Source organism: Heteronotia binoei, chromosome 1 (assembly GCF_032191835.1).
Source record: "Heteronotia binoei isolate CCM8104 ecotype False Entrance Well chromosome 1, APGP_CSIRO_Hbin_v1, whole genome shotgun sequence".
Taxonomy (NCBI): Eukaryota; Metazoa; Chordata; class Lepidosauria; order Squamata; family Gekkonidae; genus Heteronotia; species Heteronotia binoei.
Window position 1 is genome coordinate 55,332,432 of NC_083223.1, and position 26,742 is coordinate 55,359,173.

The 26,742-nt window shown below is 42.2% G+C and overlaps 1 protein-coding gene across 1 annotated transcript; it reads left to right on the forward strand.

The window, feature by feature from the left end:
• Positions 1-26,742, forward strand: FAM110C (family with sequence similarity 110 member C). The gene is made up of 2 exons (XM_060234738.1): positions 1-1,511; positions 26,033-26,742. Exon 1 carries the CDS (start codon positions 394-396, stop codon positions 1,477-1,479), a length of 1,086 nt encoding a protein of 361 aa, XP_060090721.1. The 5' UTR covers positions 1-393; the 3' UTR covers positions 1,480-1,511; positions 26,033-26,742.

Consider the following 26,742-nt stretch of genomic DNA (forward strand, 5'->3'; position numbering starts at 1 on the left):
GGTCTGAGCCACTCCTCTCACGTCAATGAGCCCTTCTCCCTCCCCGGTGATGTCACAGAGGCCTTCGGTGCTCAGACAGGATTGGCTGGGTCTGGCTTGCAGGGCTGGCTCAGCCGAAAGGTGAATGTGCAAGGAAGCAGCTGTGTGGAGGTATGAGCAGTCAGAGTGTCTGCAGCAGGCACAGGCAGCAGGGCTTTGCTGAAGCACAGGAGTTGCTCCTGCCTTGAGAAATAAATTTTAAAAAGCTGCAGCAGGGGGTTGGCACTTTGGCAACAATCCCTGGATGTCTTATACCTGAAGAGTAAGGTCAGAGGAGGAGGAGGGGATGGATGTTTCGCAACCCGGTTTTCTTTTTCCTGAACTGTGAGTGAGCTTGGAACACCTGAACCTGATATGCCAACTGAAATCTCCCGTGCGGTGAGAATGCATGCCATCTCCGGCTTCCATTCCTCGCTGACAGTGCGGCTTCTCAACAAAGGTCCTGAGTACCTTCGCAAGCAGATGGAGGCAGGCCCCCCTGGCAGGAAGAGTGCTGTGGAAAGACTGGCAGCTGATAAGGCCAAGTATGTAAAAAGTCAGCAGGTGATCAGTGCTAAGCAGGGGCCGATCTCTGCCCTCAGCTCTGCTTCAGAGAGCAGCTGTGAGAGCAGTTCTGTGGAAAGTAAAAAAGTCAACAACAACTTAGCTGAGGGGAAAAGCATCAAAATTGTGGAACAGGTTAACACAGTGGTGGACTCTGGCCCAGCTCCCCTTGAACACGGCCCTCCCATAGCAAGGCGCAGCAGTTCCAAGAGGCAAATCAGACCAGACTCTTTAGTGATCTATCGCCAGAAATGTGAATTTGTGAGAGGCCAAAGCCATGATAACAGTCGTGGGAGTTTAGTCAGAAGGCTGTTCCAGGGATCTTTCAAAGAAAAGCAGCTGGTTACTGAGGCATCCAAGGTCATCTTCAAGGAAGACATTGCACGGACGACAGAAGGACCTCTACTGATTGAAGATGTGGGCAATAAACTTGGTGCAGCAGGGCAGAACACAACCCTGAGCACAGGTACAGCAACTGTTCTTGCCAGCAGATGTGAGAATACTCCAAATCAGACTGTGGTGCCTCCTGATGTGAAGAGGAGAGGTCTGCACCGGTCTCAATCGGACATTACTTCCCGATACTCAAAATCTTTCTCTGAGTTTGACACTTTCTTTAAGTACTGTGGCCTTGAGCCTGAAGTAATAGAGGATCTTGGGCAAGAGAACTTTTCTGTGGCTTCTGATAACGTCTGTTTCCGGATCCGCAGCATCAGCGTGGCAACATCAGAAAGCGACTTCACCAGGAACAGTGGCGACGATGGGTTGCTGGAAGAAGAACTCACAGAACAGGTTCCCACAGGCCTGTCAGTGATTGAACGCAATGCTCGGATAATCAAATGGCTCTACACATGTAAGAAAGCCAAGGAGAACAAAAATGCTCTGCAAGAATTTGCGTGACGTATTCCCTTCCCAAAATGTGTTGCAGCAAGGTAAGTATCTGGTGGGTGCAAAGCCAAATGTCAGGTTTATATTTTACTTTATGTTGCTTTGAATATTATATTTTACTTTATGTTGCTGTAGTAAGATCTCTCCCTACCCCATCCAGGAGGGCAAAGGAAGACCTTATAACACGTGGGCACTACTAATGTACACAAATGAATGCAATAGAAACTAAACGCCTACAAATCTTAAAGATATAGAATAGATGACGATGACCTTGATAAGAGCAGCTTGACTTCAAAAGTTGTATTGTGGGTTTCAAATTCTATGATGAAGAACATCACCTGTAAGTTGTTATTACCTCATCAGCAATACACAAACGATTACTTCCCGTAAGGCAGAATCCTAAAACTCGAAGGTGATTTTTAAGAAATGGTGCGCTTGCTACAATGAGATCAAAGCCTCAGGAGAAAGTTAGAGTCAATGTTTGTAGTCGTGTCTGCTGTGTAAGTGTCTGACTGACACCAGTTCTGTGAACAGGAAACCTAGAAATTTGCTCAAGCTTCAATTATACCTCCTTAAGATAAAGTGAAGCCCTTGCTGTTTGAGAGCTGTCTGTTCTGCAGTGTAACCCTTCCCCTTTCCTTATCTCTCTTCCCTTGCCCTCACCTAGGCACATGCCACAAAGAAGCGGTATAAATTAAATGATTGCCAGTCCCTCTACCACACCTCATTTTATTTGAAACCGCTCCTCCCATGTTACCTCACTAGTTTGTACTCACTAATCCTTAGCCATTCACAATCTCTGGTCTGCTAGGAAGGGGGGGATTTTCCATTCTGCTCTGCTCTGTATAAATTATTTTGCTCCTTAGTGGCACGAGGTGGATAGAGTAGATGCACCTGTGCAGAAAGCAAAGTTTGAACGTGAGGACATTTTACCCATTGCAGTGATTTCAATGCGTGTGCCACAGAAGTCAGGGTGGGGGGAGGTACCTCTGAAACAGTTCCTGAATAAAGTAGGGTAACTTTTGGATGATCCAAAAGTACACTTCCGTGCAACAAGCTGACACTGCAATTAAGGTGCTTGCTTGCTTCCAGGTATATTTATTTGAATGGTGGATCAGGAACTGTTTTGTTACTGCACAGTAAGCCTGCAGTGAGCTTTAAAGTGTGAAAGGGTTGCATTCCATTATTTCAGTGTTTAAACCCTGCTTTCCTCTGCAATAAGGATCCAAAGAGGTTTACATGTCATTCTCCTCTCCTCCATTTTATCATTGCAACAACAACCCTGCAAGGTGGGTCAGGCTGACAAAGTGACCGGTCCAAGGCCACCCAGCCAATTTTCATAGCAGAGGGGGGGGGATTTGAACCTGGATCTCCCAGGATCCTAGACCAGCACACCACACAATCTTTGTCTTTGTTCATAATGATACCACTTTACTGTGGGCCAAATTGGTCCCTTTGCCTGCGAGCAGCTATGGTTCATCCTTAGGTGTGTAGGTGCCTTTAATCATGTGGAAGGATATGAGTCTGAACCAGGAAACATGATATAGTGATAATCACAGAGGCTGGAAAAAGATTGCTCAAGTCTCATGAATTGTTGCCTTCTATAATCATGAGCAGCCCATTCCACACTGTTATTTCACATGACTATGGGCCTCAGTTTTTCATTTGCTAGAGGAACTGCCAGTAGGAATGGCCCTTGCATTTCTTCACTGCCTGTTACGTCAAGGAAAGGGGGCAGGTTAATTTCCTCAGGCTGCTACATTCCCCCGTTTAAAGTTGTCCACTTGGCATCTACTAAAGCTGGATCCTTTTCAACAGTGGCCCCCCACCTTTTGGAAATAGCTTCTTGAAGAAGTGAGGAGGACATCCTTGGGAGATTTTAGGATGCTCTGTAAGTAGGGCTGCCAACAGCCCTGGAGAAAAATAGCCCCTCTGTTTAATAGAGGCTTAATGTAGAAAAAGGGGCATGGAAAGAAATATCACCACCTGGTAAATAACATCCCCTTGAGCCTCTGTGAAAGATGCAGGGCATTGCTTCTCCAGGCAGTTGACAACCCAAGGGCTATAGGCTGGTTATTTGTTAGGTCTTCTAATGGCTTTGAACTGCAGGTGCTTTCTTCTGATGTGTCACTGAGGCTTTATTGTATGATTTATGGTTTAACCTTTTGAATACTAAACTGTCTTGAGCTAAAAGGGGAAAGTGGTGTATAAAAATACTATTAATAAATAAACAGTTTCCCAGATACATGCCTGTTGACAACATGCAACATGTCAGGAATGCTTCCATAAGCACTGGACAAAAGCTAAGCTTGTTGCAATAAATGAACCTTAAGCTTTCAGACTGGGCATTAGAATGCATCCAGTTGTTCTCAGTCAGTAATAGCAGTACACTAGGGCATCCATGTCCATCAGAAGCTCTGCATAAGCAGTGATAGCTTCATGCTCTTCAGCAACAGACACTCACTAAGAGCATCAGTGGATTATGCACAATCAGCAAACAGAACAGCAGTTTAGTGAATTCACGGAAGAGGCAAGTCCAACTGCTGGCTTCTAAATGCTGTTTTCTTGGGTACACCCAGGGCTTTTCTTGAGCAGGAACGCACAGGAACACAGTTCTGGCTGGCTTGGTGCCAGGGGGTGTGGCCTAATATGCAAATGCATTCCTGCTGAGCTTTTTCTACAAAGAAAGCACTGGGTACACCCCTGGCTCAGACCAGACCACAGCTGTGCTCTTGGAGCTCCCCCCTTCCCTGGCATGCAGAGGCCCAATCTGGATCAAGACCGAGTTGCCTGGGGAGAAAGGGCTTCAACCCCTCCCTGGAACTAACCCAATGGGAAATGGTCTTGATGAGCCGTTACTTGCTCTATTGGCAAAACTGATGCATAGCTTTATCAGTATGTGTACAGTCCCAGCAGGGCAAACAGACCCTCGTGGGCCATTTCATGTTGGGGAAATGGCATCAGGAGAATGTCTCAGCCCCTTTTCCCTACAGGCTACAGTCCTGATCTAAATCAAGCCCCGAAGCACTCTGTCTCCCTCGGCGCTGCATTCTCAGTGTAAGAATATTGATTTGCCTTATGGGCTGTGACAACAGTTAGAACAACAATATATAGACAAAATACATAGGTAAAATGCTTGGGATATTTGAAAGCACAGCATAAAGGCTACGTATTCTTCTTAAAGGCAAAATAAAAGAGCAGTTCAGTGGCACTACAAACAACATTTATTCTGGTTTAAATCTTCACAAGTGAGAGCTCTCTTTATCAGATGCCTAGGAGTACAGATCCATCAGGCCTGATTTTTGTACAAAACAAAGCAGAAATGCTGAGGGGGGGTGGGGTGGGGAGGCTGATTTAAAACAAGACCCAATCAACAATCCACTCTCAATGGGTGTGAGACACTTCCTGCTGTTGTTAGTCGCTCTCACTGAGCAAATTTTTAAGGTGCTGCACTCCTGACTTATTTTGCTGCCGCAGACTAGCACAGCAGCCCATCCGGAATGTCAATGAGAGCTAGGGCAGAGTGTCAGATTAGAATCTGGGAGATCCATGTTTGAATCCCCACTCTGCCATGGCAGCTTGCTGGGTGACCTTGGGCCAGTCACACAGTTTTAGCCTAACCTACCTCACAGGATTGTTGTGAAGACAAAATGGAGGAGAGGATAAGGATGTAAGCCTCTGTGAGTCCCCGTTGGGAAGAAAGGTGGGATATAAATAAAATGAAGTAAACAAATAAATGCACTAGCTGATCTTTGACAGCAAAGTCTCCTTTCCCCTTCTGTACACTAATAGTGATTTTGTTGACTGATCACGTAGAAGGCTGAGGAAATCATGGGCTTGGTCAGACTGGCCTCTCTCCTAGGAACCTTCTATTTAGAAGACCAACTTACTTGATCCAAAGAAAACCAAAGTGCCCTAGTTTATAATAGGCTTCCCAACCCTCCCGCCCTGGCGGGGGACCCCAGGATTTCCACCCTCTTCCCCCGCTCCCCAAAAAAATGGAAGCCGGGGGAGAGGAGGGAAACGGCGCCGGGGAGCATGGCGAGTTGCCTGGAGGCCGCCGCGCCGCTGCCCATCCCCTCCTTGCCCACCGCAGTTGCTCCTCCGAGATGGGCCCAGGCTGAGCCCATCTCGGAGGAGCAGCCAAGAGACAGCAGCAGCGCAGGGGAGGGCGAGGCAGGCCAGGAGCATGGCGAGCCGCGAATCCGGGCCCTTCTAGGACCCGGACTTGCGGCTCGCCATGCCCCCGGCCCGCCTCCACCCCCCCTCCGCTTCCACCCCAGAGGCAGGGCAGGCGAGGCCGCCGCGCCGCTGCCGCCGCTTCTCTGCTCGCCGTGGTTGCTCCTCCGAGATGGGCTCAGGCTGAGCCCATCTCGGAGGAGCAGCCACGGCAAGCGGAGAAGAGGCGGCAGCTGCGGGGCGGCTCGCCACGCTCCCCGGCGCTGTTGCCCCCTCCCCCTTGCTCCACCCCAGTGTCTCCTGGCTCCACCCCCAAAGTCCCCAGATATTTATGGGGTTCGACTTGGCAACCCTAGTTTATAAATAGCAGACTTTTTTTTTAAAAAAAAAAGCAAAACTTTTTTATTTATAGTTTTTTGAATACCATGCATAATGTAAGAGTTTGGAACTATATACAATACATTAGTCTGTATAAACACAGCTGTAATACAGAAGATGGTAGCAATGTATATAAACATACTAATGGGTAAATTTAATAAATTAGGTAGAGAGAAAAATTCTATTCCTATAACTAGAGCTATAACATTTACATGTAGGAGAATGAATGGAAAATAATACAAGATATACATTTTTAAAATTGCTTTAAAAGCTGTAATTTGTTGGAATAATCATAGATTGTTGATCTCTGTGGAGAGGAAGAAACCAGCATCTTACCAAAAGGCAAGTTGATTGTGATTTTAAAGTCATGGATTCTCAGTGGAAAAATAGACTTGACCATTGCAACCCTTCTTGGAGCCCAGGCAATTGTCTTACTCTGGGTTGTGTTGGATTGTTGTAAATTATCTTGAGCCCATTTTGGAAAAGCAGCTAAGAAGTTAATAAGTAACACAACCTGGTAAGGAGCTGATCTTGACACCCCCCCCCCCATCACCATAGGATCCTGGTGCTATGCAGAACTCATGTGTATTTCAACTGATAGGGGATAGATGACCTGCCTTCTCAGGCTTTTGCATGGAGGAAGAAGAGGCAGGGACATGCAGTTGTAAAGGGTGAAAACTTTGCAAGAGATAATAGAAGGCGGGGAAGGGAAATAATGGAAAGTCTCTTCCTCTTTCTCCTCTACCACCCACCTTGAATGAGGATGGTCCTCTGCTTGTAACATGTGCATGAAAGATGCATTTAAAAGGATCACAACTGAACTGGGCATAATCTGTAACTTGATTTGCATAGAACAGAGTGGTGAGAGGCTCAGTTTGCAAAAGTGCTAATCAGAGATCCAGCAACTCCCTTTCACATTAAAAGAACTCCTAAGTGCTCCATTGTTATCTGCTGCCTTGCATTAGTTCCTTTCCACCAGCCTTCTGTTATCTCACAGTTTTTACAACAATCAGTGTTTACCAGCCTCAAGCGCAAGCTGCAAAGCAAGAGTTGGATTGAGATTCTTGGATATTTTTAAGGTACTGAAGTAATGTTAGGTCAGGGGTGGCCAAACTTACTTAACGTAAGAGCCACATAGAATAAATGTCAGATGTTTGAGAGCCACAAGACAAGGAAGAAAGGAAAACAACTTTAAATTCATTCTCCAAGCTGCCAGTGGCTTGGCTTGGAGAGACGTGATTTAAAGAGAGAAATGCCTTCTCCAAGCTGGTAGACAGGGTGGAGAGCCACACAATATGTGTGAAAGAGCCACATATGGCTCCCAAGCCATAGTTTGGCCACCCCTGTGTTAGATGAAATCAGTTACATAAATGGTGGAGCAGGTAAAATAGGCCTATATTGGATACTACAGAAACCAAGGTTTTCTGTTTCTTTTATCACACCTGGCTGGGGCAGTTACATCATACAGTGGAAAGCAGATAGACAGCCTAAAATGGAGGATTCCTGGTGGGGGCGGGGATCTATTAAAAAGTATCAATGTTTAATAGCTTCTGAACAGGAGGATGTAGTTCAGCACTCCCAAGCACTGTGGCCTCAGTTTAACAGACTGTAAATGCCTCAGGCTGGACTACCATGAAAGGTGGTTTTTTTTAAGCATAGCCAAATAAGCAAATCTTATTTCTGTCCTTGAGAAAACCTAATTTTCTAGAACCATCCAGGAAGGCGCCTCCCACCTCTCATAAGGAAGACAAATCACCACCACATGTTAAATGTATGTGCAATTAAAAATTGCTCCTTGACTGAGTGTTAATGCCAGGGTTGTCAACTCCCTGGGGGAAAAATGTGCCCTGTCCCTGTTAATAGAACCTTAATGGGATGTTATTTACCAGGTGATATATTTATCACCATACTGTGAAAGGTCCATTTGCACACATTATGAGTTCAAATATTATTTTTCCATATTGACACACACTGATCAGGTAAGTGTTACATTAGTCCCTTTGCTCAGTCAGAAGAACACCTCATGAATTCCTTGTTTTTAAGTAAGAGCACCTGGATAGAACTGTAGTCTGTTCTAAATTAAAACTGGAGTCTCAGTCCCCACACAGCTGCTGTTGTTTCAGTGAAACTTTAATGTGCTTGTTTTCTCTCTAGTTTTTATTCTGCCCTTTCTACAAGGAGCTCAGGCAGCAGCACACAAACACTGTGTTTCTCTCCTCTACTGCATCCTCTCAACAACCCTGTGTTAGGCTGAATGAGAGAGAGGCAGGCCCAACATGAGCATACAGAGTGAAGTTTTATTTAAACTGCTTCCCCTCATGTTCTTAAGTTCTAAACCACTACACTTCACTGGGTTGGATCCAGCAAGCTGTTTATGCAAGGATTACAGATCTTTCCTGCCCCCCCCCCCAAAAAAACCCCCAGACATTTCCAGACTTGGGAAAGTTTATTCCTGGGGTCATGGGACCAATAGTCCCTCTAAGCTGTGGAGTCTTGTGAGCAAAAATTCTACTTTGTGAGCTACTGGCATTAAAGTTGTGAGCTAATGCATAAATTACTTTGCTCTGGGGACATTTTTCCTGCGCTAAGACAAAAATGTGTGAGCCAGAGGCTAAAAACTTGTGAGCTAATTCACTCTAACTCACCTTAGAGGGAACACTGCATGGAACCTCTGTGGACTTATAGCCCTGAGGCTTGGTGGGTAATAGTGAGGAAAAAGAAGGGGGTTATGTCACTCTTTTCTTTGGTCAGTGAGCCTTTGGAAGAGACGGAAGAGACAGAGGGCTCATCATCCCCTTCTCACTGCAGCCCAGCAACCTGCTTGGTCCCACAGCCCTGGGGATAACCTTTCCTAGAGCTGGGAATGGCTACTGGAAGAAGGAAAACCAGGAAAGATCCATGACCATCAGTGCCTTCCACTGATGAATCACTTAATCCAACCTACTGGCCTATATGGTTGTTTGCATTACGCTAAAGTTAGAAAGGACAGTTTATATTGTCAATGTTACCAAGAATGGTCCAATAATATTATCTGGGGCTCTGGGGGGCTGTTTTTTGAGGTAGAGGTACCAAATTTGCAGCATAGTATCCTATGCCTCTCCCAAAAAGACCCTCCAAGTTTCAAAAAGATTAGACCAGGGGGTCCAATTCTATGAGCTCCCAAAGAAGGTACTCCTATCCTTCATTATTTCCAATGGGGGGGAGGTGTGGAGAAAAGGTGTCAGGTCCCTTTAAATGTGTTGGCCAGAACTCTGTTTGGAATTCAGTTATGCTTGTCACATTGCAGGAAAATATATTGAAATTAGGAAAAAACACAAAAGCAAATGGGACGTAAAAAAAGTTTATAAAATTTATTGGCTGAAAGGAGAATACTGGAGGCCCTTGATACATCAAAAATATATAAAGATCGTCTCTATACTAAGCAAGCCTATTGGCTAAAGTCCCCTAAAACGATTAAAACAAATGCATGGAAAGTAAAAACAAGAAAGACAGCCAATATGATACATTCTTTGAAAAACAAAGATGGGAAAATTATTACTGAAAATAACTTGATTAAACAGGAAATTAAATTTTTTTACAAATCCCTTTACGCTGTGCAAAATATCTCTGAGGAAGAAATCGAAAAATATTTGTCTCACCACAAAAACATTCCTAAATTGTCACAACAACACAAAGAACAAATAAAAAGCCCAATAACTCAACAGGACATAAGAGAAGCAATTACACAACTTAAAAACAATACTTCTCCTGGTCCGGATGGTTACCCATCTGAATTTTTCAAAGCCTTTAAAGACAAATTAGTAATATCTTATGAATCAGTGCACAAGGAAATCTTCCAGTTAGGAAAGATGCCCAACACATGGTCCAGTTCAGAAATTGTGCTTCTTCCAAAGCCTAGAAAGGACCCACAGCAAGCGGCCTCTTATAGGCCAATAGCGTTGCTAAATACAGATGAAAAAAACTTCACATATAGACTAAAAGTTATTTTACTATATTATATTCAGGTTTCTGCCTAATCGAAATATAGCAGACAATATTAGGAAAACTCTTAGCCTCATTAATCATTGTGAACAAACAAGAAGGAAGTTTTAGTAATGGTATTGGATGTTAACAAAGCATTCGATAGTGTGAATATTATCTATTTGAAATCACTTATTCAAACTATGGGGTTTGGAAACAACTTCAAGAACTCTATTAAAGCCTTATATGCATATTCCGTATGCAAAATTTAGGATTAATAATTCTTTAAAAGACTCTTTTCATTTACAAAGGGGCACTCGACAGGGATGCCCTCTGTCTCCCTTACTTTTTATTTTAGCCTTAGAACCACTGGCAATTGCAATTAGACAGAATGAAGGTATTCAAGGTATTAAGATAGGGGATAAAACATAAAAATGGCACTATATGCTGATGATGTTGTCCTCTATATAAAAAACCCTTCAGAGTCTTTGCTAATTCTGGAAAAGGTGGCACAAGACTTTAGTGCCATCTCTTTCAATAATCAAAAGACTATTATCCACCCAATCAATATTTCACAGGAAGAGCTGACCTTTTTATCATAAAAATATAAGTACAATGTGCCTACGAAACCTGGGAGATACTTGGGGATCTATATCCCAAAGAATCTTTCAGATCTATTTAAGGCAAATTTCGAGAAACTGTACAAAGAAATAAAAAATACTCTTGACAAATACAATTCTAAGATTCTCAACTGGGCAGAAAGAATTAACATCCTAAGGTCCTTTATACTACCAAAATTCATTTTTTTATTTCGAACATTGCCTATAAAAATTTCTGCAAAAATGTTCAAAGTCTGGCAAAGCACTTTTAGCAAATTCTTTTGGGCTCATAAAAAATCTAGGATTAATATCAAAACACTTATGAGATCCTCAATTAGGGGTGGAATTAACATTCCAAATTTGAAGCTGGACTATGGGGCAATTAACATAGGCATACTAATCAAAGCAGCCACGACAAAACATCAGCCTGAATGGGTTGCGATAGAATATCATGCTTAATAAGCAATGCCACATTATATGACATGCTGTGTGGAACCCTAAAATAATACAGACAAAAGAGAAGGAACACTCCAGTTTTTTAGACTTTTCTCTTAGTTTATGGCATGCAAAACAAAAAATTCTGGCCCCAGCGATTTCTTCACTATCTTCCCTTACAAACCAGCAATGGTTCCCTCCGGGGTTTAATCCGACAGTTTTTAGCAGATGGAAAGATGCTGGCTTTACTTGCATAAAACACTTTTGAGACAAAGGCAGGTTGATAGAAAAATCAACTCTGGAGCAGAAATTAAAGCAAAAAAATTCAGTGGTTTCATTATTTACAACTATGCCATTGCTTAGAAAGTAGGCTCTTGAATCAGGCACTCTCTAGAGAAATGACTCCCTTAGAAAAACTGTTATACGCTGGTAATGAGAGTCAAATAGGACTGACTAAATTTTTATATACATTGTTAAACAAAGCCGAAGAGGAAGACTACACACTATACCAATGGCAGTGGGCTATGGATCTAAACAGAGAGATTCCTAAAGACGAATGGGAGGGCATTTGGGCATCACCGGGCAACATGTCAAAAATCTTTTCTGTAAGACTCCAAACGTATAAAATTATAGGACAATGGTACCTACCTCCCGCTGTGACATATAGATTGAAGGGTGGAAATAACCCAGGTTGCCCTAAACCAGGGCTTTTTAAAAAAGCAGGAACGCGCAGGAACGCAGTTCTGGCTGGCTTGGTATCAGTTCCGGCTGGCTTGGTGCCAGGGGATGTGGCCTAATATGCAAATGAGTTCCTGTTGTGCTTTTTCTACCAAAAAAGCCTGTGTGAAACCATGGTGATGTCAGGGAGTATGGCCTAATATGCAAATGAGTTCCTGCTGGGCTTTTTCTACAAAAAAAGCCCTGCCCTAGACAATGTGGATATTTAACTAACTACTTTCATCTATGGTGGACTTGTCCAAAAATACAGAAATATCGGAAAATGTTAGTAACAGAAATCAATAATATTTTAAAAGTTCACTTACCTTATAATCCTGAGGTGCTTCTCCTGGAGAATTGGTCTCATTCGATGGTCCCTAAAAAAAATTGGGAAATTACTTCAATTTTATTATCAATAGCAAAAACAATTTTGGCATTTAATTGGAAATCTAAGAGTATCCCGACTTTATCTTTGTGGAAAAATAAGATTTGGGATTATTTTATCCTTACTAATTGGCCTATGCAAATAAAGACATGCCCCCAAACGTGTATGAAAAGAAGGTGGTAGACATATGGTTCCCATTGGTCACTTATTTGAGTGAGCAAAATGTATTACCTAAAAATGTAACGTATCAAAATTTCATTTTTTCTGATCGTTTGGTTATGTATGAGTTAAGCTTTTTGAGTTTTTTTTTTTAAAAGACAGGGATGTATACTTGAAAAAGAAACGTATATGACAATTTAATAAAGTCAATTAAAAAAAATTATGCTTGTCACAACCTTGCTCCTGGCTCCATCCGCGAAGTCTCCAGATATTTCTTGAATTGGACCTGGCAACTCTACTCTAAAACATATTCCCCTGTATTTCATGGGACCACAAAGGCATGTGCAATAGTGAAACACCTACTCAAAACATACCAAGCTATTAACTATAAGAAAAGCATTGCATTCAAGGGTAAGGATATCTGACTTGTAGTCAAGGCTATTTTTTCCTGTAGAAAAAGCCCAGCAGGGATTCATTTGCATATTAGGCCACACCCCGATGTCATCATTGTTTCATGCAGGGCTTTTAAAAGAAAAGGCACAGCAGGAGCTCATTTGCATATTAGGCCACACCCCCTGATGCCAAGCCAGCCAGAACTGCGTTCCTGCTCAACAAAGCCCTGCCTGTAGCAAAAAAGATGTCATATGCAAATATTGTATCGTGACTCCATTATCCGTCAACTTCCTCAGCATCTTTGTTTATAAAGAAATCTTGATCTCACAGATTTATCAAAAAGTATCTCTACAGAAAGTAAGGCTATCCCTGCTTCTGTCCTGGGCCCTTTTAGAATTCCAGACTCCTTGGCACATGGTAGCAGCTTTTTAATCATGTAAAGAAGCCATGTTCCCATCTTTAGAAAAGTGTAAAAAGCTGGAAGCTTGCCCAGCCTGAGTAGTGACATTAGATCGCATTTGATATGGTGCGCTGGGGAAAAGGTGGCTTTCGCTAGGCAAGTACATACAAACCAAAAGGAAGTGCCAACAAGGTCAGAGAAGCATGCTGACCCAAGTGTGGAATAAAGCCTCCTTGATTCCAAAGATCAGAAAGAAATAATAATAGTTTTTGAAAGAATTGAATCTGCTGGGCCAAGGTATTAGGACTTTGAAGTAGAGCTTCCTCACACCTGACCTTAAAATCTTGCTAAATCCTTTGGTAGGAGCCAAATTATCTGTTCCTTAGGGGCACCTATTGCTTAAGGAGTATCAACAATAAAGGAGCTGTCTAGGCGAAACTTCATTCACATCAGCTTTTGACTCCCAAACCAGCCATACAGCTTCCTGCTGCAAAGCCAACTTTCATTTGTTTTTGTTTTCTTCCTTTCTGCCCTTTGAACAGCCTATAACAGAGTCATAAATCTTCAAGGGTTTAGCAGCAGAAAATGGTGAGTTCTCCATCTCTCCCTCTTCTCGGGTTGTTGACTGCCTGGAGTAATAATGTCCTGTCCAGTTAGCAGAGGCAAGATGGGATGCTATTTACCAGGTGTTATATTTACCTCCATGCTATGAAAAGCTTCTGCTGCCCTTATAACCTAATGCATATATTTCTCTATATAAAGCCTGTATTAAAGGGGCAGAACATTTTTCTCCAGGACTGTGCGCAACCTTACCACCACCACTTCTAAAACAAATAACTGGAACATCACTCAGTGTGCTAAGTTTATTTTCTTCGTTATTACACCTAAACATATGAAGCTGCCTTGTTGTACTGAATCAGATCATTGGTCCACCAAGATCTATATTGTCTGTACAGACTGCAGTTCTCCAAGGTTTCAAGCAAGTCTTTCCTATCACCTGATACTTTTAACTGGAGATGCCAGGGATTGAACTTGGGACTTTCTGCATGCCAAACAGATGCTCTACCACTGACCTCTCCCAAGGGACAAAAGTTTCCAGTTTGGATAACTGTAGCAAAGGAAAAAAGTTGTACTCTCTGAAATATTCCCCAGCGAATAAAAGAGACAGGAGTCCTATCCTGTGTTGCATCTGGGAATCTTTTCAGGATGGAACTACACATTCAGTGGCAAGTGGAGGACGCCATATTTCATGTTTGCTGCTGACATGCAAAGAAGGGTGGCAGAAGGAGGAAAGCAGGAAAGAAAGCTTATTTCTTCCTTCACTTGCTGCTTCTCTCTTGCAACTCCACTTGCTTTCCTCCACTGAATTGGATAACATGCAGGGCTTTTTTTGAGCAGGAACACACAGGAACGCAGTTCCGGCTGGCTTGGCATCAGGGGGTGTGGCCTGATATGCAAATGAACTCCTGCTGGGCTTTTTTCAAGCCCACCAGTAACTGGAGCACAGGTAGAAAAAGAAGGGCACTGAGGAGGGTAGGGTTAAATACTTCTTCCTCCCACTTGCTGCTTATCTGTGAAACCCTTTTTCATATACATACCAATGTGTTCAGTGGCATCAAACATAGGACTGCCAGTAACTAGAGTTGCCAACTCAGCTTGGGAGGTTCTTGGAGATTTGTGGGTAGTACCTATGGAGAGAGTTCAGGAGGCATGTGATGTCATTCTAGGATGTCTATGTCTCCTAGGTTCTATGGTACATGATACATTCTACCCCCCCACCCCCAAAGCTACCATTTTCTCCAGGAGAACTGATCTCTGTAGTCTAGGGTTACCAGATATTCTCTTTTTAGAGGACATGTCCTCTTTTTTGTGTGTGTGTCCATCCTCTTTTAGGCACTTTTTAAAAAAACTGATGAAAATGTCCTCTTTTGGGGTAGGGAAGCTGAGCCTGTTTTGTCCTATAGTTCCCCAGTGGAGAGACAAGCGCCAACTTAAACAGTAGGGGAACGTAAAATGAGATTTGTCATTGTGATCAGTGGTTTGAAGTAGTCAGTCGAGAATTATGTCCTCTTTTTTGCTTTTCAAAATATGGTAACCCTACTATAGTCAAAAGATTAGCTGAAATTCTGGGAGAATTCCAGGACCCACATGGACACTGATAACCAGTGGTGGGATTCAGCAGGTTCGCACCAGTTCTATGGAACCGTTACCTAATGTGCCATCAGTTCTATAGAACCGTTTGTTGGTCGGGCGCCTGCTGTTAACCGCCGCCTCCCCCTTCACCACTGAGCAGCAGGAGGAGGAGGAAGGGGTCGCCTTTGCTTTCTGCGCCCCGATGAAGGTGAGGCTGGAGGAAACGGCGGGCTCCATAGGGCAGCGAGACCAGGCTACTCATTCAGTAGTTCATGGAGAGCAACATCTACGATTGCCATCAACCAAAAGAGCCATATTTATTTCCATCCCTGGCAGGAGGACTGCACTTTAAGGAGGATTGCAGCTTACCTGTTCCACTGGTGGCTATTTCAAAGTGAGAACCAGCTATCAGCCACAAGCCCCATTAGGCAAAGTCTTTGGTCTACTTTCCTGAAACATGGGCCAGGTCCTGCACTGGGGAACAGTACTCAGAAAAGCATGCCAAAGAGCCACATGTGGCTTCCAATCCATTGAGTGAAAAACACTGATCCAACTGTAACGATATACAACTGGAATCTTTGTGGCAGGGTGCAGCTTTTAAAGAGCTCTTCTACACAATCCTTCAGAGTGCTCCCTAACCTGCAGTGCTGGTATAGTTTAGTGGCTCAGCCACAAACCACAAAGCTCCAGGTTCATATCTCACCTATAAATGAATTTAGTGGGTGGTCTTATGCAGTGGTGGGATTCAAATAAATTAACAACAGTTTAGTTGTCTTTACCTCTTTTACTGTTCTTATTGCAGTATTTAATGCGTGAATTATTAAACTACCTTTCAGTATATCTTTTGGTATAGTTAAAATGGTCATTAGGACATAGAACCTGTTGTTAATTTATTTGAATCCCACCACTGCTGATAACCCTGTGTTAGTCTCATTAAGGTATTCCAGTCCCTTGGGATATATGAAGAAATCTGTGCATTTAAAGTTTGTGACTTTTTATAACTGTACTTTGGGATCCAAAACAGACAGTAGAACTACGGGGCGGGGGGGCGGGGGGGCGGGGTATCTACAGCTAATTTCAAATTTTGTTCTATCCTTTGATAAAATATTTTTTTCATGTGCCTGCCAGAGCACACTGAAAAGTGTGCCACAAACAAGCTCTCCTAAAAGTAAAAGCATATAGACTTTGCTATTAAGTTTTTGATACATCGCTTGAAAAACCACAGACACAGCCGCTTAGCCAAATGATCTTTGCTAACCTAACCTACAAACCACTCCAATAAAAATGCATCATCGTGTCTTTACATAATGGATTAGTCAGAGGATGAGCCATTTTGGGAGACAAATGAGCGTGGGACACCTGCAGGCCTGAATGCCTGGCAGAGCCTTGCCATTCAAGGAACTTCCTGCCATGAAGCAACACATCCTGGGCAAATACTGGCTCTTGTCCCAAGAGCAAACAGAGATGCCTGTGCTTGAGAACAGCTTTATCAGGCCCTTCAGTTTTTAAAGCAACAGCAGACAAGATCCTTGTTGAGGCTAGAAGCAAAATGCAGTCACTTTAAGAAAGCAACATCCCCAACAGAAGCAGAGCCAGAGGAGAAAACAGGAACACTCATGTACCAGTAAAAGCCCCTAATTTCAGCACAAGGCTCACAGCTTGAGTTGATTCTCTCTCTTCTTTTCACTCCCTACCCCCAGCAAAGTACATATTGCTCAAGTTTCTTCTCTGCCTGCTGTACAATGTGCTCCTGCCTTGCCCTGCCCTGGCTGCTGTAGACCGTGTTAGCAAACTGGCAGCAACAGTTTTTCTTTTTCTAAAAAATGAAAGAACAAAAAACCCGACTGCAATCACACATACTAAATAATGCACTTTTAAGCCACTTCAGTTTAGTTTCCAACTGAATTTTGCCTGTTTAGACTGTACAATCCAGTTGGAAAGTGCATTGAAAGTGGATTGAAAGTGCATTATTTAGTGTGTGTGATCACAGCCACTATTAATATATCCAAACTGTTGCAGAACAGTTATCATTCAAAGGCATGCAGCAAGACTGATAAAGGATAGGCCACATAGGTGCTGGGGGAATAGAAGGACGTTGACATTTGAGTCTGTGAGCACCCACTGAGGTACCTTGGCGATACAGCCAATGTCCCCCCACCCCATTCAAAACCTGGTAATTCAGAAATAAGTCCTTGTTACAATGACACTTACTCTCCGGTGTTAGAGTGTAGCGTTAACTTTTAGGAATCTAGTAGAGGATCTGACACCTGAAAGACCATAGCATGTGAACAGATGCATGTATACCACAAAGCTGTTAAAAGGAACCTCTGATATATCTCAAAAACAAACTAAGAACTGTCTCTATTAAATAGTTCTAGTGAGGTGTGGTGGTTAAAGTTAGGACCTGGGACACTTTGCTTCAAGTTCCTATTCTGTCATGAAGCTCACTGAGTGACCTTGGGCCAGTCATAGAATCATAGAGTTGGAAGGGACATCCAGGGTCATCTAGTCCAACCCCCTGCACAATGCAGCAAATTCACAAATACCTCCTCCACATACACCCAGGTGATCAGCATTTCTATGGGTGTGTAAGAAAGGGCCACAGGAACTAAGCACTGATTAATCCCTTCCTGCCCTCCTAGAGTTGCCAATCCCCAGGTGGGGGCAGGGGATTCCCTGGTTTGGAGGCCCTCCCTCCGCTTCAGGGTCATCAGAAAGTGGGGGAGGAAAGGGACATGTCTGCTGGGAACTTTATTATTCCCTATGGAGACTTATTCCCATAAAAAATAATGAAGAATTGATCCACAAGTATCTGGGGCTGTAGGGAGACTGTTATTTGAGGTAGAGACACCTAACTTTCAGTATAGCATCCAGTGCCTCTCCCCAAAACACTCTCCAAGTTTCAAAAATATTGGACCAGGGGGTCCAATTCTATGAGCCCCCAAAGAAGGTACCCCATCCTTCATTATTTCCTATGGAAGGAAGGCATTTAAAAGGCGTGCAGTCCCTTCAAATGTGATGGCCATGACTCCCTTCGGAATTCAATTATGCTTGTCACACCCTTGCTCCTGGCTCCACCCCAATGTCTCCTGGCTCCAACCCCAAAGTCCCCAGATATTTCTTGAACTGGACTTGGCAACCCTATACCCTCCCTCTCATGATCTGCCTAAGCTCACAGAATCAGCATTGCTGTCAGATGGCCATCTAGCCTTGGTTTGAAAACTTCCAAAGGAGAGCCTACCACCTCCCATGGAAGCCTGTTTCACTGAGGAACTGCGCTGTCAGGAAGTTCTTCCTAATGTTGCACCAGAAATTCTTTTGATTTAATTTCAACCCATTGGTTCTGGTCCAAACTTCTGGGGAAACAGAAAACAACTCCTCACCATCCTCTTTATGTCAGCCCTTTAAATACTTGAAGATGGTGATCATATCACCTCTCAGTCATCTCTTCTCAAAGGCTAAATATACCAAGGTCCTTCAACCTTTCTTCATAGGACATGGTCTCCAGACCTCTCACCATCTTCGTTGTCCTCCTCTGGACACATTCCAGCTTGTCTATATCCTTCTTAAATTGTGGTGCACAAGACTGAACACACTACCATAGGTGAGGTCAGACTAAAGCAATACCATCACTTTGTTTGATCTGGATGAGGAAAAACTGAACGCAATACTCTAGTTGACATCTAATCAGAGCAGAGTAAAGTGATACCATCACTTCACGTGATCTGGACACTATACTACTGTTGATACAGCCCAAAATCACACTTGCCTTTATAGCTACTGCATCATACTGCTGACTTGTATTCAATGTAGGTCTACTGAGATCCCTAGATCCTTTTTTGCACATACTACTGCTGAGACAAGTCTCCCCATCCTATAATTATGCATTTGATTTTTTGTACCTAAATGCAAAACTTTACATTTATTCCCAATGAAATTAATTTTCTGTACTTTAGCCCAGTTTTCCAGCCTGTCAAGATTATCCTGTATCCTGACTCTGTCTTCTGCTATATTTGCTACACCTCCCAATTTAGTATTATCTGCAAATTTAATAAGCATTCCCTAAATTCCTTCATCCAGATCATTTATAAAGATGATGAACAAGACAAGTCTTAGCCTAGGACAGATTCCTGAGGAATTTCACTTGTCACTCCTCTCCAAGAGGATGAGGGACCATTAACAAGCACTAAGGAGACTTCTTTCAGATTAAGTGGTTCTACTCCAGTTACAGATCCACCAAACAATAATAGGATTCAAACCACATCTTGCCAACTCGTCAACAAAAATATTATGTGGAATCTTACCAAAAGCCTCACTGAAATAAAGATAAACTATGTCTATAGTATTTCCCTCATCCAGCAAGGTAGTAACTTTCTTTTAAAAAGAGATAAGGTTAGTCTGACATGACTTGTTCTTGAGAAACCCACACTGGCTTTTAGCAATCACTGTCATCCTTTCTAAATGCTGAAGGACTAACTGTTTGATTATTTCTTCTAAAACTTTTCCAAGTTTAGATGCCAAGCTGACAGCTTGGTAGTTACCTGGAACCTTCTTTCTCTCCTTCTAGTTGTCCATATCCTTTCAGCCTGATTCACCACACTAGGGGTGCAGTCACACCTCACATTAAAAGCGTGTGTGTAGCACTCAAATTTGAACAGCTGAATATTGATTCGATGCAGGGCCATTCAGACGAGCATCCAAGAATGCGACTCATTCTGTTGTTGAGCGTTCAGACATCCAATACTATCATGCTCTTTTCTTGGAGCATGCATGATCAGGTGGTGATTTCTGGGAGGTGGGGGGTGTCCATTGAACATGTGCCCAACTGTTTGGAGGCGGGAAATCAAACATTATTTCAGAGGGGGGGAGAAGTTTCCAGAAATCCTCCACATTGAAAAAAAGAGACTTTTTCCTGTTCTAAATAGTAGGATAACGTTCCCCCCCACCTCCGATCCTGTGTTCATTGGAGAAGTAGAAGCGTCACTTCAGATTCCCGGATGATCTGGCAATGCGCATGTCTGCTGAGGCTTTTTTTTTTTAAAAAAAGGTGAGAGGCAGTATCGCAAGTGAGCTGTCCAAACAGGAAAAAGCCGATCTTGTGCAGCTTTTTTGAAAAAGGACCGGACTTTTATGTGCTGTCAAATTAATGCATCATAGATGCGTGGCAAACCGGGATGACACTGGAATACGCTTGATTGCCACATGTGGATGTCTGAACGAACACATTTAATCCATCAGTGAGACGGAGCTGTATCGCCACTAATGGTACATCTGGCTGCACCCTAGGTTGTTATGAAGAAAAAATGAAGAGGGGGAAACTATGTATACTACCTGGAGCTCATTGGAGGAAAGGTGACATATATTGACTGACCAACAATAGAACGACATGGAGAAACAGCATCCCAGCTGGACTTTGACAACCTGGCAAACAAAGTTTTTGTATGAGCCTGGCTTCAGTTTTGTGAAGATGTACTTATAAGCTTCAGTGGTTCCAATGATGGCAGTGGAACAGCTAAGTTTGTAAAAACTGAGCACACATGGCTGCTGGCAAACATTTTTGGTGTGTGCAGTTCCTGCAATATAACGAGCTTGTTCAGATTTTCAGGAGGCCAACCACTGGGAGTCAGACAATTTTATTCAGTTACAGATCAAAGTGCAAAATGATATGATAGCTCTTACAGTGCAATGATAAACCATTCTTACATTCCTTTGTGAGGGAAACTCCCCATCCTGCAGTATCCATGAATCAAACGGCAAAGGGAAGAAACAGCAGCCTTTCTTTCCTCATAAACTATTTACAACACATGGTTCAATACATGGCTCAAAGCATTCAAATAACCACAGGGGTCTGATAAATTAGTGTACACAGAAAATGGAAAACATTGACTTTGTTAAATTGCCTTTTAGATAACAGGAGCAGGTTATAAAGGGAATAACCTCCCCCCGCCATATCTGGTATTAGGGGTACATGGCCTTTGAACATGGGAGAAACACTCAGCCATCATAACTAATAGCAGGGCTTTTTAAAAACAGGAACACAGTTCTGGCTGGCTTGGTATCAAGGTGACCTGATATGCAGATGAGTTCCTGCTGGACTTTTTATACAAAAAACCTGTGTGAAATGATGGTGATGCCAGGGGGTGTGGCCTAATATACAAACGAGTTCCTGCTGGGCTTAAAAAAAAAAAAAGCCCTGACTACAAGTCAGATACCTTTACCCTTGAATGCAATGCTTTTCTTATAGTTAATAGCTTGGTGTCTTGAGTAGGTGCTTCACTATTGCACATTTCTTTGGGATCCCATTAAATACATGGGAATTTATTTTATAGGGTTGCCAGGTCCAATTCAAGAAATATCTGGGGACTTTGGGGGTGGAGCCAGGAGACATTGGGGTGGAGCCTGCTGGGCTTTTTATACAAAAAACCTGTGTGAAACAATGGTGGTGTCAGAGGCTGTGGCCTAATATGCAAATGAGTTCCTGCTGGGCTTTTTCTACAACATCCCCCCCCGGCTAATAGCTACTGATTGATCTATTGACACAATGAACCAAGGTAAGCTTTAACCAGAGTCTGACCAGTTAAAACTAAACCTGTGCTACATCTGCACCAACCAACTGCCATTAAGGCTCAATACAGTCGACCATTTATCTAGTGGTGATTTATTACAATTAGGTGGATCCAGCCATCCTCCAGGGAGCCTTCCTCCAACCTAAGGAGACTTCTTTCAGCTTAAGCGGCTCTTCCTTCACAGTCCACTATTTATTATCCTGCTAAATGATGAGAAGTTTAGCATTCTGTTGCTTCCTTTGAATTCTGATCAGATCTGGATGTCTGAAAAAAAAAATCTCCAGTGGGTGAAGAGTTACAAGCTGGCAGCCAAATTTATAAATAGTAAAATACTGATTTCTCTCATTGCTAGTTTATATTTGCTGATGTTTAGTTGGCTATTGTTCTCCTACATTTATTTTGATTTTAATTTGATGCTGGTTCCAATGCTTTTTACAATGGTGGTTTTTTGTGTTTCGATTTGATGTTTTTAATGCGTCTATTTTATAGACAGAGGAGCAGAATACAAATAATCAAATACATAGAAATAAGCAACCACCAGGTAAATGCTTTTCTGTATTTACCTATTAGGAGTGCCACTTTTTTCTATAAGGGCTTTATGAAGCATTTGGAAGGCACAGGCATTTTGCAGGGGAGATAACTTTGCACAATAATATGTTACAGCAAATGGATTGGTGGTCAAAGCTGCCTTTCCACTAGCAACATGGAAGTAATGGTTACTTGTACACTGAAGGATGAAAAAGTGTTTTTTCCAGTTCCTCCTGCCCACTGCAGATATTCACTTTGACTCCCACAGTGTTCCTAAAGGCCCTTTGACTGTCCAGGAACAGAATTCTATTAACTCAGAGTGTGGAGGAATCTGGAAGATCCTGACTGTTGGCACTGTTCTAAGGCCAAGCCAGTGGCCTTTGCTAGCAGCTTACCAGAAGTACAGAAGTACAAAGCTTAATTAGAAACAGTTCTCCTTTCAGCTGCCAGGTTCAAGTATCTCTCAGGTTATTTCAACCCCAGGTGAGTTCCCTTGCTGCACCTGGAGGGGCCGTGGCTCAGTGGTAAGTCCCAGGATCAGGAGGGTGTGACCTAATATGCAAAGGAGTTCCTGCTACAAAAATAGCCCTAGTGGCATGTATTAAATGAACTGTATATATTTAAAAAATGGCAGTAGATGATGTGAAAGACCTCTGCCTGAAACCTTGGAGTGCCACTGCCAGTCTGAGTGGACGATACAGACTTTGATGGACCAAGGGTCTGATTCAGAGTAAGGCAGCTTCATGTCTTCATATGTTCATGTGGAATGCAGTCCCTGACTACAGAAAATCCAGCCCCATCCCACCCACACAGTTGCTAAGCCTCGATGTGCAGGAGCTCTCATAACTAGCAGTTAGAGGAGCGTTCCTCTCAACAATCCTTATGCCCTCATTTCTCCTTGACAGCTGTTATCACCAGACAATCTGTGGGAACTGCCCTGAGGTTGCTAGCTTTGTGTTTGGAGTCAGCCTGACTTCATGCTGTTTTTCAGCACTGTCCTTAACCTGGTTGTGGTTCAGCTTGTCCTGTTTGTTGTTTAAACATTGGCTAAAGGCAAAAAACAAATAAATAAAATACAGGGCTAATGTACAGCAACAGGAGACACTGTCTTTTGAGTACATATTTGTGGGCTGTAGATTTGCTGACACTCAGTGGGTGAGGATTTGAGGGTGGGGAAAATGTGCTTCCTGATTTGTCTTCCTTTGTTGGCTGCCTGATGGGACTTTGGGCAGAGTGACCACCATGCCTGGCAGATTTTCTTGTGCCTCACTGGAAATGAAAAGTGATGAGCAAGTGTGTGTGGGTGGGTGTGCACTTCCTGAGAGAATAGTGGGTTTTTTTAAAAAAAAACAAAGCTCTGAGCTTTTAATGGGTCATAAACTGAGCAATGAATCTTTTATATTCCCAGTTCAATTTTTCATGGGCTTCTATTATGATGGGTAAAACAGTGCATGAATAAATAAAATGGATACTGACAACACTGGAAACCTGTTTAGTTCGAGATGAGGATAATTAAGGGAACTTTTGAAAATACAATTTAAGCTCTTAACAGTGCTGAATGTGTAGTCCTGGGTACAACATGACCAAGAACTTTACTTGCAGCCCTAATTCCGACATTAGACCGCTTGTTGGTCTAACAAAACTGATAACACCAGACGGTGTAATTGGGAAGACTGAATACAGCAGCAAGCTGGGATGCTACCTAATGGACAATTTGGAGACATCATTTAGAGAAACTACTCTATGCAGGATCTGCCTTGATGAAGCTTTGAAACAGGGTCTGAGCCATCCCATTGTGGAAACCACAATGCTAATTGGAATTGATATACAGAAGCGGACCACAATGCAGGATTTTTTGGAATTGTACATTTAATAACTTGTTGACATATTTATATCCTCAAAGTTTGGTGAAATATTTGTAAAAGAAATTATATGATTCAGGGATCTTTGTAAGAGGTGAAGGAGTTGTCAATAATAATAGTTTATAATAATTATATAATGGTTGTATTTTTGGTTATTCCATTTCATCTTGTGATCTCTCACATCTTTAACCCTAACTCCAATATTAACAGGGTGCAGACATGGAAATCCCATTTATTTAATTTTATTTTTATTTTGTAACACGTATATCCCACCCTCCCCTGATGGACTCAGGGCGGCTAACAACAAATAAAAACAACATGTAAATTCAAAAACAGAATATACACAAAGTCACAAATACATAATTTACAATCAGCAGAAGGTCCAAGATGTATGTAGACGTAACATTTATTAGCACTTCATCCATTGATGTTTCTAGTTATTATGCATATCTCATGAGGATGGGTCTTAAAGTCACATGAAAATACAACCATATTGGGGATCTCTCATAATGCAGAAGATGGATTCCCACTTCCCAAAGCTGTTATGCTCGGAATACAATATGATGTGGGAAAATCATGTGCAAATATTGTTGTCCTACTGATTCCACTGTTGTGTTGCATATATGAATGGAGGCTGAAGGCAGGTAGGGGGCAATGGAGATTGAGTGTCATGTAATTCAGAGGCAAACCCTCAAATGAGACCACCATAGACAATGACAGTTGTGCCTTGGTCTTTTTTGTAATAAAGCAGTAACGGATTCCTCTCACGGGTTATCAAGTGACTGGTATGATTTCCAGTCTGCTATATATATTTTTATAACTTTATCATTCACTTTAACAAGCATACATAACCATACAGTAAATAACAGAACAAGCAAGAGAAGAAGCAAATACAAAACAAAAAATTAAGAAGACAAACTAAAATAAAACAACACCTACAATAAAATAATATATTTTATATATCTTGTTTCACAGTTTTAACTAGATGGTTTTTGCAGCTTTATTGTCAATAACAGCATGATTTATTAAGCCTCATATTTCCATAAATTCCTAGCAGTAAATAGAGGATGAAGAGTGGTTGAGTGTTGATTAGCAAAAGATACTAATGGAGTCCAAACACTTGGCTATATTTTGACCATATATACTACTTGGTTATTTCACATTGAAAACCAAAGTGGTAGAGGATTGGCTTAGGACAGAGGCAAAGTTTATGCTGAGGTAAATATATTCCTTGTTTGCTGAGGTAAATATATAAAACATGTTAGTAAATATATAAATAGTAAATAAAATAAATAGTAAATATATAAAACATACTCATATACCCTGAAAGAATCCTGGCAGTTTCCTGGCACATGTCTATTGCATGTTAAGATGTTCCCCTTCCTCTCTTTCATTGGTTTAATTTTTTCCCCAGCAAACAGTGGTGATTTTGAGAGCCACTGTTGTGTATTGATGATACTGTCAGGTAAGAATTGTGGAGAACTGGGTTCAGGTTCCACCCCATCATGAAGCTCACTTGCACCAGTTTCTTTTTCTCAGGTTAACTCACCTCATAGAGTTCCTGTGATGATAAAATGGAGGAGGGTGAAACTATGCCTGCCACCCTAAACTCCTCGGAGGAAAGTGGGATAAAAATGAGATGATGGTATTGCATGATGTATGCAGTATACAGCAAATGTTCATAGTGAACAGTCCTCTTGTGCAAACACTGGGCCTGGTCTAAGGCTAAAATGCCATTGAAATCTGGTGATTTGGGTGAGTTCTAAAGATACTTCTCAAATGCGCACTATCAAGTTGAATAAATATATTCATTAATAGCAGTATAATGTGCTGAAAGATATTTTAATAATCCTTTTCTTATTTTTTCTTAGAATTGAAGTATTCTTTGAACTGATCAGAACATGGATTTGTAGCAGCCATTTCTACCATTCTTCATCAGCTTGCATCCTGCAACCCAACCAGTAACTGTGTCTTGCAAACGAACAACACTGTTTGACTGAAATGCAACCTGAATCTGGGAGTCAGTAATAGCGTCTCAAAAAGAAGGAACAACCCTTCTAAGTCTGTAGATCTGTAAGACATTGCCCTATAACAACATAATGAGCATCCTGAAGGTTACAGCGATGTTGGTTCATGCACATTTGAATTTTCTGTTTGGCTATCTTCCAGCAAAACAGAAACTTTGTCATAATAACCACCAAGTGTTGCTTCCTAGAAGATGACTTCCCATATAAATATCGCCAACAGACCAGGAATAATTGAACATCTACTAAGTATGGCAAATACATGAGGCAGTTTTGCTGAATGCTGAGGTTACAACCAGCAGAGCTCTCCCAAACATCTACATAGGGCAACAAGAGACATGTACAGTTGTCTCAAGTTACTGATGCATTACTTCATGGCCTTTTGGCTAAGATCAAGTGTAATAAGTTATTGATGTGTGTATGGTTTTCCAGCTTGAAATTTCAGAACACAAAACAATGGTTTATGTTGTTAACTATGGTCAGTTTGTGGAACCAAGAATCATCTCACAGACAAACACTTCAGTTCTATTTTGCCTCAACAAATGATGGTTTCATTA

Excerpts from the sequence above, each read along its gene's own strand:
- FAM110C (XM_060234738.1), top strand. The coding sequence starts at position 394 with ATGCCAACTGAAATCTCCCGTGCGGTGAGAATGCATGCCATCTCCGGC.